This window comes from Engystomops pustulosus, chromosome 2, assembly GCF_040894005.1.
Source record: "Engystomops pustulosus chromosome 2, aEngPut4.maternal, whole genome shotgun sequence".
NCBI lineage: Eukaryota > Metazoa > Chordata > Amphibia > Anura > Leptodactylidae > Engystomops > Engystomops pustulosus.
In genome coordinates this window covers 55,179,478-55,196,531 of record NC_092412.1, presented here as the reverse complement: position 1 = coordinate 55,196,531, position 17,054 = coordinate 55,179,478, and the positions used below count along the sequence as shown (strand labels likewise).

The 17,054-nt window shown below is 40.7% G+C and overlaps 1 protein-coding gene across 7 annotated transcripts in view; it reads left to right on the top strand.

The window, feature by feature from the left end:
• Positions 1–17,054, top strand: part of ZNF385A (zinc finger protein 385A) — a 222,076-nt gene that overhangs the window by 170,770 nt on the left and 34,252 nt on the right. For all 7 annotated transcript variants that reach the window (XM_072134675.1, XM_072134674.1, XM_072134673.1 and 4 more), the window contains one exon: positions 7,037–7,147. In XM_072134675.1, the coding sequence (XP_071990776.1) occupies positions 7,037–7,147 (111 nt within the window). The remainder of the gene's footprint in view (positions 1–7,036; positions 7,148–17,054) is intronic.

Here is a 17,054-nt window from a genome sequence, read left to right as displayed (position 1 = left end):
ACATTATATGACCAGAAGTTTTTGGTTTTAATAAAGGTGTCTCACAAATATAATAATATAATATATATCTGAAATCAAAATCTTGGCTTTTTATATATTGCTTTATGGCTTATAAATCAACTTGAATGTGCCACTTGTTTCTCTCAGCATGAAGAACCAATAAACATATGGTTTTCTAGTTATAATTTCTTCTCATTAAGATTGCGGTTATAGAATGTGCTGTGTCTTGGCAACATTAATGAAATCTTTTTAATGATGATATTTTCTTGTTCGTCTCCTCCACAAGGTGTCCTAGAATGACAGCCATACATTGCAAGGATGAACACAATTTTCTACTTATAACTCCAACTCGCCAAATTACACATCTACTGTTACATGACAGATGTATCGGACAATCCATTGTAACATCAGTCACCAGTCCTTGTGGACAGAGGAGAGATTAATGTAATAGACAGTGATGCTGGAAGGGAGGATTACCCACATCAAATAATCCAACCTTTTGGATTAATTTTCTAAACCAGCTTTAGCTTTTCTCTGAAATCATCTATTTCCGGCGCTGTAATAGAGTATTCATGATGTGATGACAATATGGCACTTCTTTGAACTGATACCCCCAGGTCTGGCTGAAAACCTACCATCAAAATCCACTATCCACTTATTCATAGATCCAGGCACCGGGACAGTGGTAATTATCTTTTATTTGTTATCCATGGCCTCCTTCCTTCTAAAATCAATGTTTAAAATTATGCTAATGAGTCTGAGGGGCTCTGGATGTTATCTGAGCCCCTTCATGTTGAATAAGTGTCCCTGGTTTATCCATGCTTGATATTGATGGTAGATTTCCTTCAACATGGACTCCTGCATCAAAGTCACAGTGGATAAGCTTTGAGAATCAGGATATATGTTATGGCATTGACAAATGTTGAGGTTATTAGACCACATGCTGAAAATCCAACCTTATTTCATGCTTCTTCCTCTAATTACTAGAGACAATTACATGGCAGAATGTTATGAATACTGACCTTGAATTCCAATACAGAAAGACAAAAGGGACACTTTTTATTCCTTTGTGGACAAAAAGTGAACCTGTCACTTCACTGATTTTTGTTAGAATTGCATGCATTTTACACATTTCTTAAGTACTGTATGTTTCTAGTGTTTGTGGTGAGGTTTGTGGTAAATTGCACATGCCAGAAACACATGTTCATTACTACCATCACAAAGCAATGTGAATAACAATACTAATAACATACACCAAACTGGAGCCTATCACAAGTAAAAGCAATCCAAATGCCAGCAGTATAATATACAGTAAGAGGAGCTGAGCAGATTGTACACAATGGGGCACATTTACTTACCCGGTCCTGTCACAATCCCCAATCCGGAATGTCTGACGAGGATGAAGTTCGGCGCGATTCACTAAGATCGTGCGCTCGATATCCTGCATGTGTCGCTTCCCCGCTGAGATCCGCCGAAGTTCACCTTCTTCTTCCCGATGTATGTGAGTGCATGTCTTGCGACACAATTTGAATCTTAAATCCTTAGTCCGAATCAGTCGGGTTGTCAATTTGTGTCACATGAAAGTCAGTGCGATTGCGCCAAAATCCGATCGCGTGCGTCAAACACCCCTGTTAAATGCGGCGCAAATCGGAAATAGTCGGGAAACCCGATGGAAATGCGGTCCGCGGACCCTTAGTAAATGTTCTATCTGCTGGCAGCGTGTTATAGAACAGGAATAACTGGTCCACATTTATCAAAAACAGTGCAAACTACACTAGTATTTTGCCTGTGTAGTGTGCAGGGTGCGCCAGATTCAAGAATTGTGGCGCATGTTCTTCATGAATCTGGCGCTCCTTGCACTGCTCCAACAGAGTGCACTAACTTTTTTTTGGTGCACCTTTAACATGGGACATGCAATGCATTTAGGTCGAACTCTGTACGATAAATGTATCGCACGGTCCGACTGTGCACCTGAACACCCCCCTTAGTGCAGCTTTTTATGTTGCGTATATTGCAGCTGCAACACAGATAAGTTGCGTACGACACATGTACATGTGCAAGCAGTTTGCACTAGAAAGAAAGTGCAAAGTCCGACAGAAAACTGGCACAGGGGCTGTAGTAAATGTGGGACACTGTGTAGATGGTACATAGTGTCCTATCTGCAGGCAGCATGTTATAGAGCAGGAGGAGATTAGCAGATTGTACATAGTATTCTATCTGCATGCAGGTTATAGAGCAGAACTGTAGAACCAGAGCTGTAGAATGACTTTTTGAATTTCTTAGTGTTGTTTGATCTTGACAGCATTCCCAGTTTAGGTGGATCCACAAGACACATTTGCCAAGGTATGCATTGTTTGAGAGCTCTTGATAATCCGGTCAGGCTTACGTTTCAGAGGAATAGCTTTTACTTCATATGAGCTGTCAGCAGGGATCCCAGAGGCATCTGATGAGGCAGCATTATAACATCTGCCTGAGTCATAGAGGGAACAAGGTAGACCCTATGCTTCCGCGGTCACTATGAAGTATACATCGGATGGGGAGCTGTGCCAAAATAGTATTACTATTGTGTATAGTGTATAAGTTACATATAGGAGCTCTGGACCATGTGATATTATCTAATTAGAATTGTAATTAGAATATTTTTGCAATCAGATAGAATAATCCTTATCTTTATGGATTATAATTAGCAAAGGAATTGGCAAAGTCATGAGATTTCTTTAAAAACAGGATGTGGTAGAACAGTGAATATATTCTTTGGCCATCTAAGGACTCAGCTATGTGATCTGTATTTGTGCTGTTTTTGTGATTTTCATGCATAGATTTGTCTTGGAGGTGAGGCTCCTTCATCTTCCCGCCAGCTCTCCCTTATTCTTGCTTCCTGTAGCACTGAAGTTTTTCGGCTGGTCTTCAGTGTCCTAAACAGATCCTCCGTGCATAGACAGTTCCTGCATGTTCTTTGCGCAATGAATGTTCCACAGACAAAAGCAAAAATGTTTGAAAATGATCTGCAGGAAAGACGTTGCCAACAAATTCCATTAAAGTGACAGTAACATTGTAACAGAGGAAGTGTGATGAAACAAAACGTGCTGCAAAGATGAAGACCGACTTTGATGATTTTATTACATTCAAACAGAATTCAAGCTCTTTCTTAGAAGTTGCTGTCATGAAATCTGTACTGTAGACTGAATGGTGCCCAATACTGGGAAGAAGAAGAGTAATACAGACTGGATTATGTGCAGAAAATGTCATTTTACTGAATACACTGCAAATACAGTGGTGCAAAAACATTATGGTTGTCATCACACAAATGTCCTCACTGTGATTGGTGGTTACAAATCTCAAATAAGAACCTAATTGTTATATATCAGTTGGCGCTAAAAGGGGGATTTATCACTTTTATAAACAAATGTTAGTGTATTCCTCATACTTGCCATTATTTTTCTCTTTCCACCACCTCCACACCAGGGGGAGGCAAGGAGGAGCGTGAAGGTGGGTGCGGCCAGAAAAGTATTGGTCCAACCCGAGCGCTCCTGTCCTGCGCCAGTGCACTAGCTGCAGACAGCGACTTCTCAAATGTGACAAGTCGCTGGCTGTCCTTATTTCTTTGACAGGGAGAACCTGTATACACACTGCCCCCCCTCCTCCTGTATACACACTGCCCCCTCCTCCTGTATACACACTGCCCCCCCTCCTCCTGTATACACACTCCCCCCTCCTGTATACACACTGCCCCCCCTCCTCCTGTATACACACTGCCCCCGCCCCCTGTATACACACAGCCCCCCAGTAAGTAATGTCCTCACACAGCCCCCCAGTAAGTAATGTGCCTCACACAGCCCCCAGTAAGTAATGTGCCTCACACAGCCCCCCAGTAGGTAATGTGCCCACACAGCCCCCCAGTAGGTAATGTGCCCACACAGCCCCCCAGTAAGTAATGTGCCCACACAGCCCCCATGTTCTCCCGCTTCCCTGGCCCCTGTCATGTCTCCCCCTTACCTCACTGATGCAGGTCTGTGTGTTCACTGCTTTCCCCGGCAGGTTATGTGACCATGACATCATCACAGGTCCTTCAGCCTCCGATGATGCAGCTCCTGCCGGGGAAAGCAATGAATACAAATATTCATTGCCGGGTTAGCCGGGTGCTGGCGCCGGGCCTGGAGGTGGTGCTGTCATTCACTGCTGCATAAGCACTGGCTTATGATAAATATCCCCTATAGTGGGAATGTAATAAGCTTAACTCTGTCTATGTCACATAAATGACCTCTTTTCATAGAGAGGTGGGTGTTTGCTGCATATTTTAGCAAACACCCACCGCTGATACCTGCGATTAGTGCTAGCACTGATCGCGAGTATTAATCTTTCTGAGGCCGTCGGCATTTAAGAGACAGTGGCGCATGGGCGTCGCCATGTTTGTTATACTTGTCGCTCCCGTTGACGTCATCGGGGATCGGCATTTGGTTGCCATGACAGCCTTGGGTCTTCGCCATTATTTAAATCACCCTCCTTTCCCTAGAACTGATATAAAACAAAATAAACAGTAAAAATCACAAATACGTTAGGTATCAATGCGTCTCAAAATACCTGATCTATCAAAATATAAAAACGGTTATTCCCGGCCATGAGCCCCATAATGGAAAATGGCTCCCAAATGCTCCGAAACGCTACTTTCACACCATTTTACATCACATTAAAATGTAATAAAAAGTGATTATAAGGTCACTATGAAAATATCAGCACATCTAACAAAAAATGACACCTCACACAGCTCTGTACAACAAAATATGAAAAAGTTATCAGCATCAAAAGATGGTGAAACAATTTTTTGTCGTACACATGTTTTTAAATTGAATTTAGAATTTTATTTGAATTTGAAAATGTATTAAAACACAATAAAACCTTTATAAATTTGGTATCACCGTGATCGTACCGGATCAAATATTAAAGTAGATGTATCATTTTGAACGCACCGTGAAAGTCTTAAGAAAGGGACTTAAAAAACTCATTTTTTCACACATTTGGATTTTCTTTCCAGCTTTCCAGTACAAGGCATAGAATAATAAATAACATAATGTAAATAAGCCAAGTGGGCGTGGAGGGGAATGAAACGGTGTGGCCAGAGGCGGTGTGGAGTTAGAGTTTGCCTGCCTGACCTAGAATATAATACAACCTATATTCCTATTGCTGTTCTTTTATCCTGGTGTTGAATGTAATGGTGTAACATTGACATCTTCTCCATGTACATATAAACCTGTGAGTGATGGCTCTTAGGCCTGGATTATATGACAACTACTTGGCGCTTCTATGTTATTCAGTGTTGGACAGCTCTCAGGACTTGCATGATCTTCTTATTAATATAACAGAGCATTTTTCATTCTGAAATGTTCAGTCTGTTCTTTTTAGTAATTGGTTAGAAATTCTTCATTGGTAAATCATTCACATGATTATTTTAACAAACTATTTAGCAATCACTTTTGATATGGCGCCTTATATTTATTGGTTGGGGACATCTGGTATAGTGATAGAGAGCATATTTTTTAGGTTATAAAAAAAAGCACCTCTTTGTTTATAATTTTGGTTCCTTTACAATAAGCTGCTCAAAAAGTGGCCCCCAGATTCGACCACATCAATGGGGAATATGAGGGGAAAGAAATATCCGGCACATAGATGTACAAACGAGATAAGCTACTTTTTTTCCCATCTCTCAAATGTGAGAAGTCACATGTGGCATGGGGTGACAACTATCTATAATGAATGGCACCATAGGTCTACAGTGGCCACTTAAAGAAAATCTATAATTTGTTTTTATGCATTGTGAACCGAACATACCTTGAGAATTCTGTAGCTACCATGATGCAGAAACATATCTTGTTTAATCCCTGAATCGAGTGGTTTGAATAAAAAAACAATTATAGAATTCAGGACGTTGGGAAAGCTGGGTGCCTACATAAAACACATTACACACGGAGCTTCCTGAACTTTTCAGACAGGACTAATTGACCTGAGCTGGATGACTCATACACAGCAGCTGGAGGATGGTATAGCGATTGATTACTTTATCCTGTCAGGGACAACACAGTGGTCATGAAAAGGCTGGAGCAAAGCATAATAAGGATGTGGAGAGCGCCAAGGCAGCCCCAGCAGTGAGAGAGCCTCATTATCATAATTTTATAAAATATTTTTTAGCAAAACCACTTGGTTCAGGGATTAAACAAGATATGTTTCTGCATCAGTGTTGCTACAGTATTCTTAAGGTATGTTTGATTCATAATGCATAAAAGCAAATTGTAGGCAAATTTCCTTTATGGAAAACATACAATGAGCAGTCAAATCAAGAGGATGTATGTGTGAAGCAGGACAGGACCTTCAAAGAGAGCTGTGTAGATGGGGTCTACCCTATGTGTAAATTAAGGACAAAAACGTTTGATAATTTTTTAAACTATTGTCCTTTTTGATATGTAAATAGTAGACAGATAAATTGAAGAAAAATTACAGAAAAAAATGTTGCTTTTGAGTGGGGAAAGAGTGTATGGCGGATCTCCACATATTTTGCTCAGTGTCACTTTATCCCAGAAAGTTTCCATCCTGCAAGTGTTAGTTTATCTATGGCTGTTGGGTTAAGTTCATGGATGAGTGATCAGGGTGGATCTCTCCAGGGGAAGGGTGGGAGGATCAAACATTTTATTAAACCAAATAAACTGTTCTTGCTGCAGTAACTCTCTTTAAAACCTTCTTCTTCTTTGCAGCAGATCTGTTAGGGCTCAGTAGCACCCCATGTAGCACAGGCCGGCCAGATCATTCTCTTCTCCTACAATAACCTTGTTGGACGGAGCACCTGTGTTTACAATGTCTTGCAGGGAATAGTTAGAAGCTGCGCTGCTTCAGCGTCACTCATGATTTGGCTCTCTGCTGTTTCCTAGCTGTGAGAGACAAATGAATCTGTGGAAAGCGGAGGCCGGTTCCTTTGGTTGGCGTTTCATTGGTATGAGTAGCTTTTTGGTGTTTTTGACTGAAAACCACTTATACTCTGTCTACACAGATGGACCCCGTCCACAAACCTGTGATCAGTCCTAACTTTGGAGTCCCACTGATGAAGACAAAAAGGCCAGTTATTTCCTGCAACGTTTGTCAAATTCGCTTTAACTCAGAGGTAAGTGCTTCGACGGCAGAAATGGAAAAATGCTGACATCAATGTCAATTTTGAATGTTGGCTATGGCTATATTAAATGTATAGTCTACCTGATGAAGAGTTAAGGTTTAACAGAGACTAGCTTTATTTGGAGACCACTGTAGCTTTTGTGGTGTTCAATCTTGTTATATAGATGAATAGCATTGGAGTCAATAGAAATGCAATGAAGTTCTGGGCTGAAATCACACAAAGGCCACCTGATTTTACATCTTGCCATCCATGCCATTGGCTACATTATTGCGTTTTATTGCAGTAATATATTAGCTTCATAAAAAATCAAAGCACTAGCTACACTTTCATACATTTTTTAAGGAACTCTGCAAGGAGGTAGTTCTGAACATCTTGTAAAACTAACCAGAGATATTCTATTGACATAAGCTTGCTCAGATCCTTCGGCCACTTTATTTAATCCCAAAAAGACTGTTGAGATGAGATTAGGGATTTAAGGGTGCACTGAATGCCTTGTTGTATGTTTGGGATCATTGTCCTGCTGCAGACTATGGGGCAGATTTACTTACCTGGTCCATTCGCGATCCAGCGGCGCATTCTCTGCGCTGGATTCGGGTCCGGCAGGGATTTAATAAGGTAGTTCCTCCGCCATCCACCAGGTGGCGCTGCTGCGCTGAAAAGCATCTGAAGGCGCCGGAATTCACCGAGGCCGGCTGAGTGAAGGTAAGTGTGTCCCGAGCGACACATTTTCCGTTTTTAAATGCTGCGGTTTTTCCGAATACGTCGGGTTTTCGTTCAGTCGCGCCCCCCGATTTCCGTCGCGCGCATGCCGGCGCCGATGCGCCACAATCCGATCGCGTGCGCCAAAATCCCGGGGCAATTCAGGTACAATGAGCGCAAATCAGAAATATTCGGGTAACACGTCGGGAAACCGCGAATCGGGCCCTTAGTAAATGACCCCCCAAGTCTCCTCTAAGATGAAGATAGTTCTTGATGCCCAATTGATTACACATTGCTAAAAGTTGCCATCCATGAAAGTGGCTACTTTACTGTATTTGTATGGCAGATTAGCCAGTACAGGCCATCCCCTACTGCCTGTATTATATAGCTTTCATAAACATTAATTCCTCTAGCTATAGCAAAGGAGGACTCCTACAGCATAGGAGTCAATGGAAATGCAATAAGGCTCTGGGCTCAAGTAACACAAAAGCCACCTGATATGACATATCACATCTTGCCATCCATACCATTGATTACCTTATTGGGTTTTTGCAATAATATATTGCCTTTATAAAGCATCAATTCCATTAGCTACATTTGCACACAGTCAGCATTGAGGTTGTTCTAAACATCTTGTAAAACTAAACCATAGATAGTCTATGGATGTAAACGTTCCCAAATCCTTCTGTTACTTCATTTAATTTCAAAAAGCATTGGTGAGGGATGTCTAGGTGCAAAGTTATCACTTTGAGGACAGGGAATGCCTTATTGTATGTTTGGGATCATTGTCCTGCTGCATATTACATGTTCACTGCAATGAACTACAATTAACAGTGAAGCAGCACTCCTTAAAAAAAATTGTTTCTTTTTTCCACCATAACGTTATAACAAACAATTCTTTATGGAGTGCTGCTTCACTGCCATTTCTTTTGGATTCGATTTCATCTTGGTTGGCTGTTTGAAGACCTGCACCCTGGTTTGCCTTAGGCCCCTTCTACACTTGCGTTTTTCATGGGTGCTTTTGATGTGCAGAACTTGCATTGCACCATTGTAATTAATAGGCTTTTTCAGACTTGCATTTTTTTTCACGCACACATGCACGTTTTTTTAACGCCCGTTTAAATCTCAGCATGCTCTACTTTTGCAAGTCACGCGCGTGAAAAACGCACCGTACAAGTCTACGGAGACGCATCAAAAACGCATTGCACTCTGAGAAACATGCAAGTCCAATGCAATGCAAATGAAATGCGTTCTTCACGCATCAATCGCCATAGAAAAGATAGAGCTCAGCCCTGAGTCCTTTTCACACGCATTATCTGCACGTGAAAAACGCATTGAAATTGTATTGAAAATGCATTGAAAACGCGAGGGAAAAACTGAGACACTGAACAAACTCTGACTGAAAACTGATTGCACTCTGATGCAAAATGTGCGTTTTTCACTGACCAAACCCTGATCGCACCCTGATCAAACGTGATCTGCAACGCAAGTGTGGAAGGGACCTAACACAAGTGCTGATCCAATCTCTCTTTTGTTTGCACAGATCCATAGATTTTCCTTTCTTGATCATTTTCTCTGCAACCCTAGTTTTCTTCTATAGTTAACACTTTAGCTACTGCCATGCATAGCCTGTTGTTAAATGCTTATAATTGCTTGTAAATGTTGATTGAAACTTGTGTCCTTGCCAAGAGATGTATATGTGCAGCTCTCAGGCGCAATCTTACATTGCACTGGGAATGACTTGTGTCCCTGTGTTATTGAGCCCCATCTAATCGGCCTCGGCTCGCTCTGTATAACTATCCTGCTCATGGAACAGCTGTCCTAACAGCTGGACCGCTTCAAATGATATTTTAGCTTTCCGCACCCAACAGAGGAGGGGAAGTAAAATGGGAGGGGGCAAACCCCTGGGAGTGCTTTTGTTTATTTCCCATCCACAGCTGCACGTTTCCAAACATCCAGCAGAGTTAGGACCGAAATTTATTGTACGTAGATGGGATTTTATTAACAGCTATCTCAGCGAAACCGCTGTTGACTTGAGATTGGTTTGTTTCGGATACCATAGGCTTAAACATATTGCAAAGTCTTGATTTTTAGTAGTTGTGTGACGGTTTCCTAAACATTTGCATAGCAGGCCTTGTTTGAGGTTCCTCTACCATGTGCGGCATCAGCCAGACAGATATCTAAACTGAGCTTCAGAGGAACGCCTCTTCATGTGTCTTCCTTATCTATGAACGGGCTATTCTGAAAGAACTGCACCCCAGGGAAATAAACCACTGCTGAGATACTTCACAATTCTAACTTGTAACATCACATTGAAACCATCTGTGATGTTTGTCGCTATCCTGGAGCTGCAGACTATTGTTCTAGATTATTAGGAGATACATCAGAACTCACTGAGTCACACATCTGACTTACTAAGTATATTTCTGTGGTGGATTTAGAAACACCCCTCGCTGGTATCTGTGAAGATTTCCTAATTTAGCAGCTCATGTAGGATGCTCTAAACTTGATATAATATCAACGGAATTTTCTCACTTTTTTCATGTTGTTCTGAAGTGAATACGAGAAGACTGCTGTGCATTCATTATTCGGAACATTATGACAATGTATAGTCACAAATTAATTTATTAATGGATGATGCTTGAAAATAGTTAAGTGTACATGAGGTAGGTGGAAGGTCCTTAAAGGGATAATGCCATATTAAAATTGGAGGAACTGAGAAGATTGTAGATAGTGTCCTATCTGCAAGCAACATGTTATAGAGCAGGAGGAGCTGAACAGATTGTACATAGTGTCCTATCTGCTGGTAGCATGATATAGAACAGAAGTATCCAAGGAGATAGGACCCTATGTACAATCTGCTGGCAGCATGTTATAGAGCAGAAGGAGCTGAGTAGATTATACACATTGTCCTATCTACTGGCAGCATGTTATAGAGCAGGAGGAACTGAGGAGATTGTACACAGTTTCCTATCTGTAGAGAGCATGGTATAGAGCAGGAGGAGCTGAGCAGATTGTACCTAGAGTCATATCTGCTGGCAGCATGTTATAGAGCAGAAGGAGCTGAGTAGATTATACACATTGTCCTATCTACTGGCAGCATGTTATAGAGCAGGAGATTGTACACAGTTTCCTATCTGTAGAGAGCATGGTATAGAACTGGAGGATTTGAGTATATTGTACATACTTTTTCTATTTGTAGGCAGAATATTATGGATTGAGAGTTGAAGAAGAGATTGCACAAATTTTCCTATATGTAGGCAACAAGTAATAAGGAAGAAGGGGATGAAGGAGCCCATCAGATTGTCCATAATGTCCTAGCTACAGGAACAGAGGGGGAGCTGAAGAGATTGTATATAATGTTCTATCTATATGTAGCATGTTAAGGGCAGAAGCAGTCAATTTTGTACTTTCCTATCGGCAGGGTAGATCTCATAGAGCCCGAATTGATGATCACATTGTATACTTGCTCATCAAAAGTATTGTAAGGTAAGACAGTGCACAGTTAGACCAGATTTATCCCAGTGTCTGATGCTGGATGATAAATCTGACATATTATAAGACTTTCTAGTCATAAGTTGCACCTCTTATTAGTTGACTTAGATCGTGCCAGAAAGCGATGCCAAAATGTTGGTGCATTAGCATAAATTTTGGCCCTTTAATCGTACTAGTCATAAAAGTCTCTGAAAATTGACTGTAGTCACTGGATGCTGTTGGCCCCACCATTTACAAAAATGATGGTTCTGCATCTTCTGTGCAGAATCACAAAAGGAAACACAGAAGAAAATGAGTAGGTTTGAAGGGATAGATTGATAAAAATGGTTTCTCTATGAATTAAAGATAAATAAAGTAACACCCGTGATCACCGGTGTTAACTGTTTAAATGCCAGTGGCAAAGTCTCCAAACACTTCTTATGCAGTTTGGGGGCAGGTCTGGGGAACACTAGTAATGAATAAAATGCATGATCATCACGAGTGACCAATTCATTTTATATACAGTGATTATACAGTCATCAATTTCAGGACTTCCATTTGTGTTTTGTGGAGTTTGGCTTCTAAGTTATGATACATATACAGTGTATCATCTGGCCAAAACTTATCAGCATTAAAAATAATCTAGAATAAAGCACTGAATCATCTTCATTTAATATAAATAGACATAAACTTGCAGTTACACATCTTCCTGACAAAAACCAGCACAGCCTAGATAGGTCTGCTTTACATGTACTGACATCCAGGCCATCTGGACTCATACAGATAGGAACAAGAAGCTACCAAATTCTAAAGATGAAGCATTTTTCATTATCTTAAAACAAAAACCAAGTCGAACTTATTTAAAATCGGGGATTATTTTGGCACAATTGGTTTTCATTATTTATACACATCTAGGGTCTACATTTTGTATTGTTATGCTTACACAATGTGAACATGACCTTACTCTTTACCCAAAACCATGAAAATGCATAACATTGGATTATTGTTTAGAACAATAATGTTCTCATACTTCACATTCATTTGTATTTTGCAGTAGTATTTGTAAGATAAAACCAGAACTGGAACTTAAATCACAACCATCACCCTATTATCTAGGACAGAGACAGGATCACAGTGATGTATTTGGGGAGTTATCCCCTTCTGGCTTCGCTGATTTTAAGGGTATCTTCCAGCAGTTTTGAAAATAGAAAGCTAATGACAGAGATAGGCATTGCTCCTTGAGATCTGTGTAGTCATCCCTGTGTGTGTTGTTAGTAGCAGCAGGACTCTTAAAAATATATTCATATTCCATTATTGTACCTGAACTTGAAGGACTGCTGTGTTCTTTGATATCTAAATTCACACTGCTTCTCAACTTCTACCCACTGCTATAATATCTAACCAGAAGCCTTTTTATTGCTCTTACTCAGAGAGGAGAACTCATGTTGTGAGATCTCACATAGAAATGTACCCTAAGTCCGGCTACAATCCAGGAATATAAATGCATTTTTCTCAGTCCTGCTGCTACCAACAGATCTCCAGGTTGTTACCTAAAACATAGCTTTGTATGGTCAAAATTGCTAAAAGACCCCATTTAATGGTGATTTAATGTTAATAATGGTTAATAATGACCATCAAACATACAGCTAATGTCCCTTAGAACTATCTACAGTGTAAAGTCATTATATGTTCCTCTTAGTTCTCTTCTCCAAGCATCTTAAAATTTATCTGGGCCTACATGAAAGGACAAATGTCCTGAGAGAGCCATCAAAGGTCTTGGCTTGGTTGTCCAAGATGTCTGGAACAACCTCCCTGATGAGTTTGAAAACTGTGTCCACATGTATCTTGATGAATTAATGCTGTTCCCAAGGCAAATGTTGGTCACACCAAATTTTGATTTGGATTTCTCCCATTCCTAGTTTGCAGCTGCTAAAACCATGCAATGTATCCGCTATGATAAATCAGTCTAGTGACCTCTCTTTTAAAATTGCTTTATCTATAAATGTCTTAGGAATGTGTTTCCATTGTAAATAGTAGGTGAGAGCTCCAGAACACATGTAAGGCTTGACCCCCAGGGCTTAAATATCGCTACTAAGTGCCTTGTGGAGATCAGTTTAAAGAAAGGCAGAATGGATCTGAGCTTTGTTCTATTTTTGCAGTGTAGCTAAATTTAGCGTCTTTCACAGTCCCCTTATACATTGCAAATAATGAGGCTTTTCTATTTATATCGCCGATCCCTGTTTGTGTGCGAAGACTGTAAAACTTGTTTTAATTACCTCCCACATTACCTCTCTGTTTCACACTAAAGTCAATGAGCTGTTGAGTACCGTTACACACTCCTTAATTCTCTTATATCCTTTGTATGAGATGAGGGCTGTGATGCTCTATTACAGGACCCATTGTGCACATGGATCCCTGGCAATTATTCGGGTCTTATAGGAAAGTGTTCAATGATTTTTTTTTCACACATAAAGTATTGGATTACTTTTCAGCCGCTTGCCAGATTCTCTTGCCGATGGCTACACCGCTCAGTGTTAAATTGATCAATTAGAGGTGCAGGACACCTTAGAAAAGCACTGAATGATGATCATTGTTAGTCGTTTTTCTAAACAAAATTAACTATTTAGCATTAAATCCATTCATGTTCATGGGATCACCATTTGTTCACTTGGAACTAATGACATTGCTGAGGCGTAAGGCCACAATTATCCCCGCTTCCCACTAAAATAATAGGCTTCTTACTCATGAATATTTGTTCAACGCCCAAAGTGGAAGATGCAAGCGTTAGTATGCAACTGGTACTCAAAGGTAGTTATTCTATAAAATAACTACTTAAAAATCTTGTTTTGTTTAGCCATAGTCATCTTGGTACAGAGTCTTTTTAAGTAGCTACAAAAAAGGACTGAGAAAGAGGTATATGTCCTGAGCTACCAACCTCTGCCCCTCCTTAATTGGCAGGCACTCAGGACAGATGACAAACAAACAGAGAGAGACAAACAGACAGATAACAAGATGGACAGAAGGGAAGTTCGAATAACCAGGTCAAATCTGATATGGCGATGAGGTACACTATCGAGAGGAAAAAGAGTAGTCGAAAATAAATGGCTACAAAATAAAATAGCTTAAAATAGGTATCAGGATATACAGCAATATAGCAATAGCCAGAAATAGTACAACAAGTGCAAGAAGACAATCATAACCAGCAACTGGGTACCTTGAGGATAAAGTATTTATGGAGTTCTTGGACGCTGCCCAGGTCAATGATTGGATTGGCCATCCATTTAACCATACCTGACACATCAATCCACTCCAAGAAGAAACGAATCAGCTTTCCATAAAACACACACCCAGCAAGCCAAGGGACCTTTACTATTCAAGGCAACATGTTCAACTCAGAACCCTACAGTCAGAACCCCTTCAGAGAGTTCTGATGAGTTCATTGTTCACCATATGGATCAGAGACTGTGATGACTCCAGCAATAGCATAAGTGGGTTTATCCTTTAGTTATATTTACTGGGGTTTAGGAATCTACTACATGAGAAAAGAAAAGAACAAGTATCCTGAATAATACTATACACAATGTTTTGTAAAATGTTTCAAGCCAAATCCCAGTGGTTCTGAAAATCTCCTTTTTATGGTTTGGCCATATTACATTTGAACACATGTCTAGTCTCATTAAAATATTTACTGAATTGAATTTCTGTGTAAGAACCTAGGCCATTGCAGCTGCTTATAGTGTTTCTCCAGAAACCTGTCATTTTTGTTGTCAGGGTTTCCTATGTTATTCTAATTGTAATAGCTCAGTTTTACCCACAAAATGATGTAGTCAGTTTTTGCTCGCTTGGGATATTCCCACAAGCCAAATCCCCCCAATCCAACACCTCTTGGCTAGAGGAAAAAAAAATAAGAATTTTGTGATACAACATTTAGATTTCCATGCTCTTTGATGTATATGAAGAGTTACATTTTGGTTGTTCCAATTATAATATACTGTCTTCCTACACATTGTATTGTGATCTTCTTTATAAAACTTTGTTCATTTTGTTCAGTCACTTGATAATCTCATGTTTCGGTTTCCTAGTCTTGACTAACAGTTACTATTGTCAGCAATATCTTTGCTTACAGAGCACTTAGGTGGTAGGTAGGTGCTGTATACAATAGTTTATACGTCATAGTCCTTTAGTGGTTTGCACAAAGCAGACTTGAGCTTGATTCAACAAAAAATTTGAAAAATGAAGACCTGCCTTGCCATAACCTGCGTAGATAAATCCAATATCTCCCATCTAATATTCGTCTGCTCCATCAATCCTTTCCCACCTACTGTTCTCGGCTACTACAAAATTTTCTATTGTTTCTCCCTAGACTTTGCTCTTCACTGTCTGGCATCTGCTGTCCAAATGTATTTCCAAACACAAATGACAACTGTTACCTGTATGTGTCTAATCTTCTGATACTTCCCATAGGTATCCAAGGGTTCCTCAGACCTATATAAAAGCCTTTACTTTGCTAATGTTCTGCTCTTCACACAATCATTTCTAGGAAGGCAATGACAACCCAAACTAACAAAACTTTTCTCCACCTTCAAAACCAGCCTGAAAGGGCATCTATTTAGAAAAGTGTAGACCCTTTACTGACCCTGCTACTACACTACCATACCATATGAGCATATTCTTACCTCATCTCCTTTCTCATTCCCTTCGGAAACCCTTACAGGCAGGACCTCTTATTTGATGAAGATTATTGTATTTCAGTTTATTCTGAGATAATAGTAGATTGGGGTCAGGGAGTAGAGCATCAATCTTTGCTACACAAATGATGCATCATATCTTTATAAGGAATATTAGGAAATTGTTTCAAATTGTTTATGTTTCTGGATACCTAGAAAGTGATTGTTGTCAGACACCAGGGATAGTTGACCTGCTGTACCACCGCAGACAATGACGTAAGCCGACACCTGGGACCAGAATCTAAGTGGCACCCGGTTTTCACCAGAGCCCACCACAAAGTGGGTTGGAGATGCTGCGGCGTGGCACCACCAGCTCGTTCCACAGGCGCAACTTTGTCTGCGGTGGCGGCCAATGCGAGGTACAGAGATGTTGAGTACAATCGCGGTCGGGGACAGGCAGGAGGTCAGGACTGGCAGCACAGGATCAGAGTTGGGGATGAAACAGAATTCAGAACACAAGCACAGGGCATCAAGAACAAAGCTTTCTCAAAGGCACAAAGATCCAGCAGGGTGGCCAGGAGAGGCTGGATTATAAGGAATTCTGGGAATGACCAGCGCCAATTAACGGTGCGCTTGTCCTTTAAATCTTCTGAAGCCAGCGCACGCCCTAGGAGATGGGGATGCGCACACACGTCCGCCGGAACGGGAACAGGAACGAGGACAGGTGAGTAGAAGCTGCGGAGCGCTGGGGCACAGAGAGGGGCATGGGTGAGCCTGTGACCCGAGACATGGGTCGCGGGAGCACCTGTAACAATTGTTACAGCAGGTGAGATTTCATAGGCGACCGAGATAGGGACATCTCTCACAGAATCTCTCCATGACATCTATTTTAACTATAAATGTACCTTTTATTACAGAGTGTGCTCCCTGCTGGCAATGTGCGTTATGTAATTGTTTAATGCCTGCACGTCTTCTGTAATTGATTAATGCTTCTCCCCTAATGAGATTTCCTTTCTGCGATGTTGAAAGAAAAATCTTTAATGAAAGCAGAAGTAAAA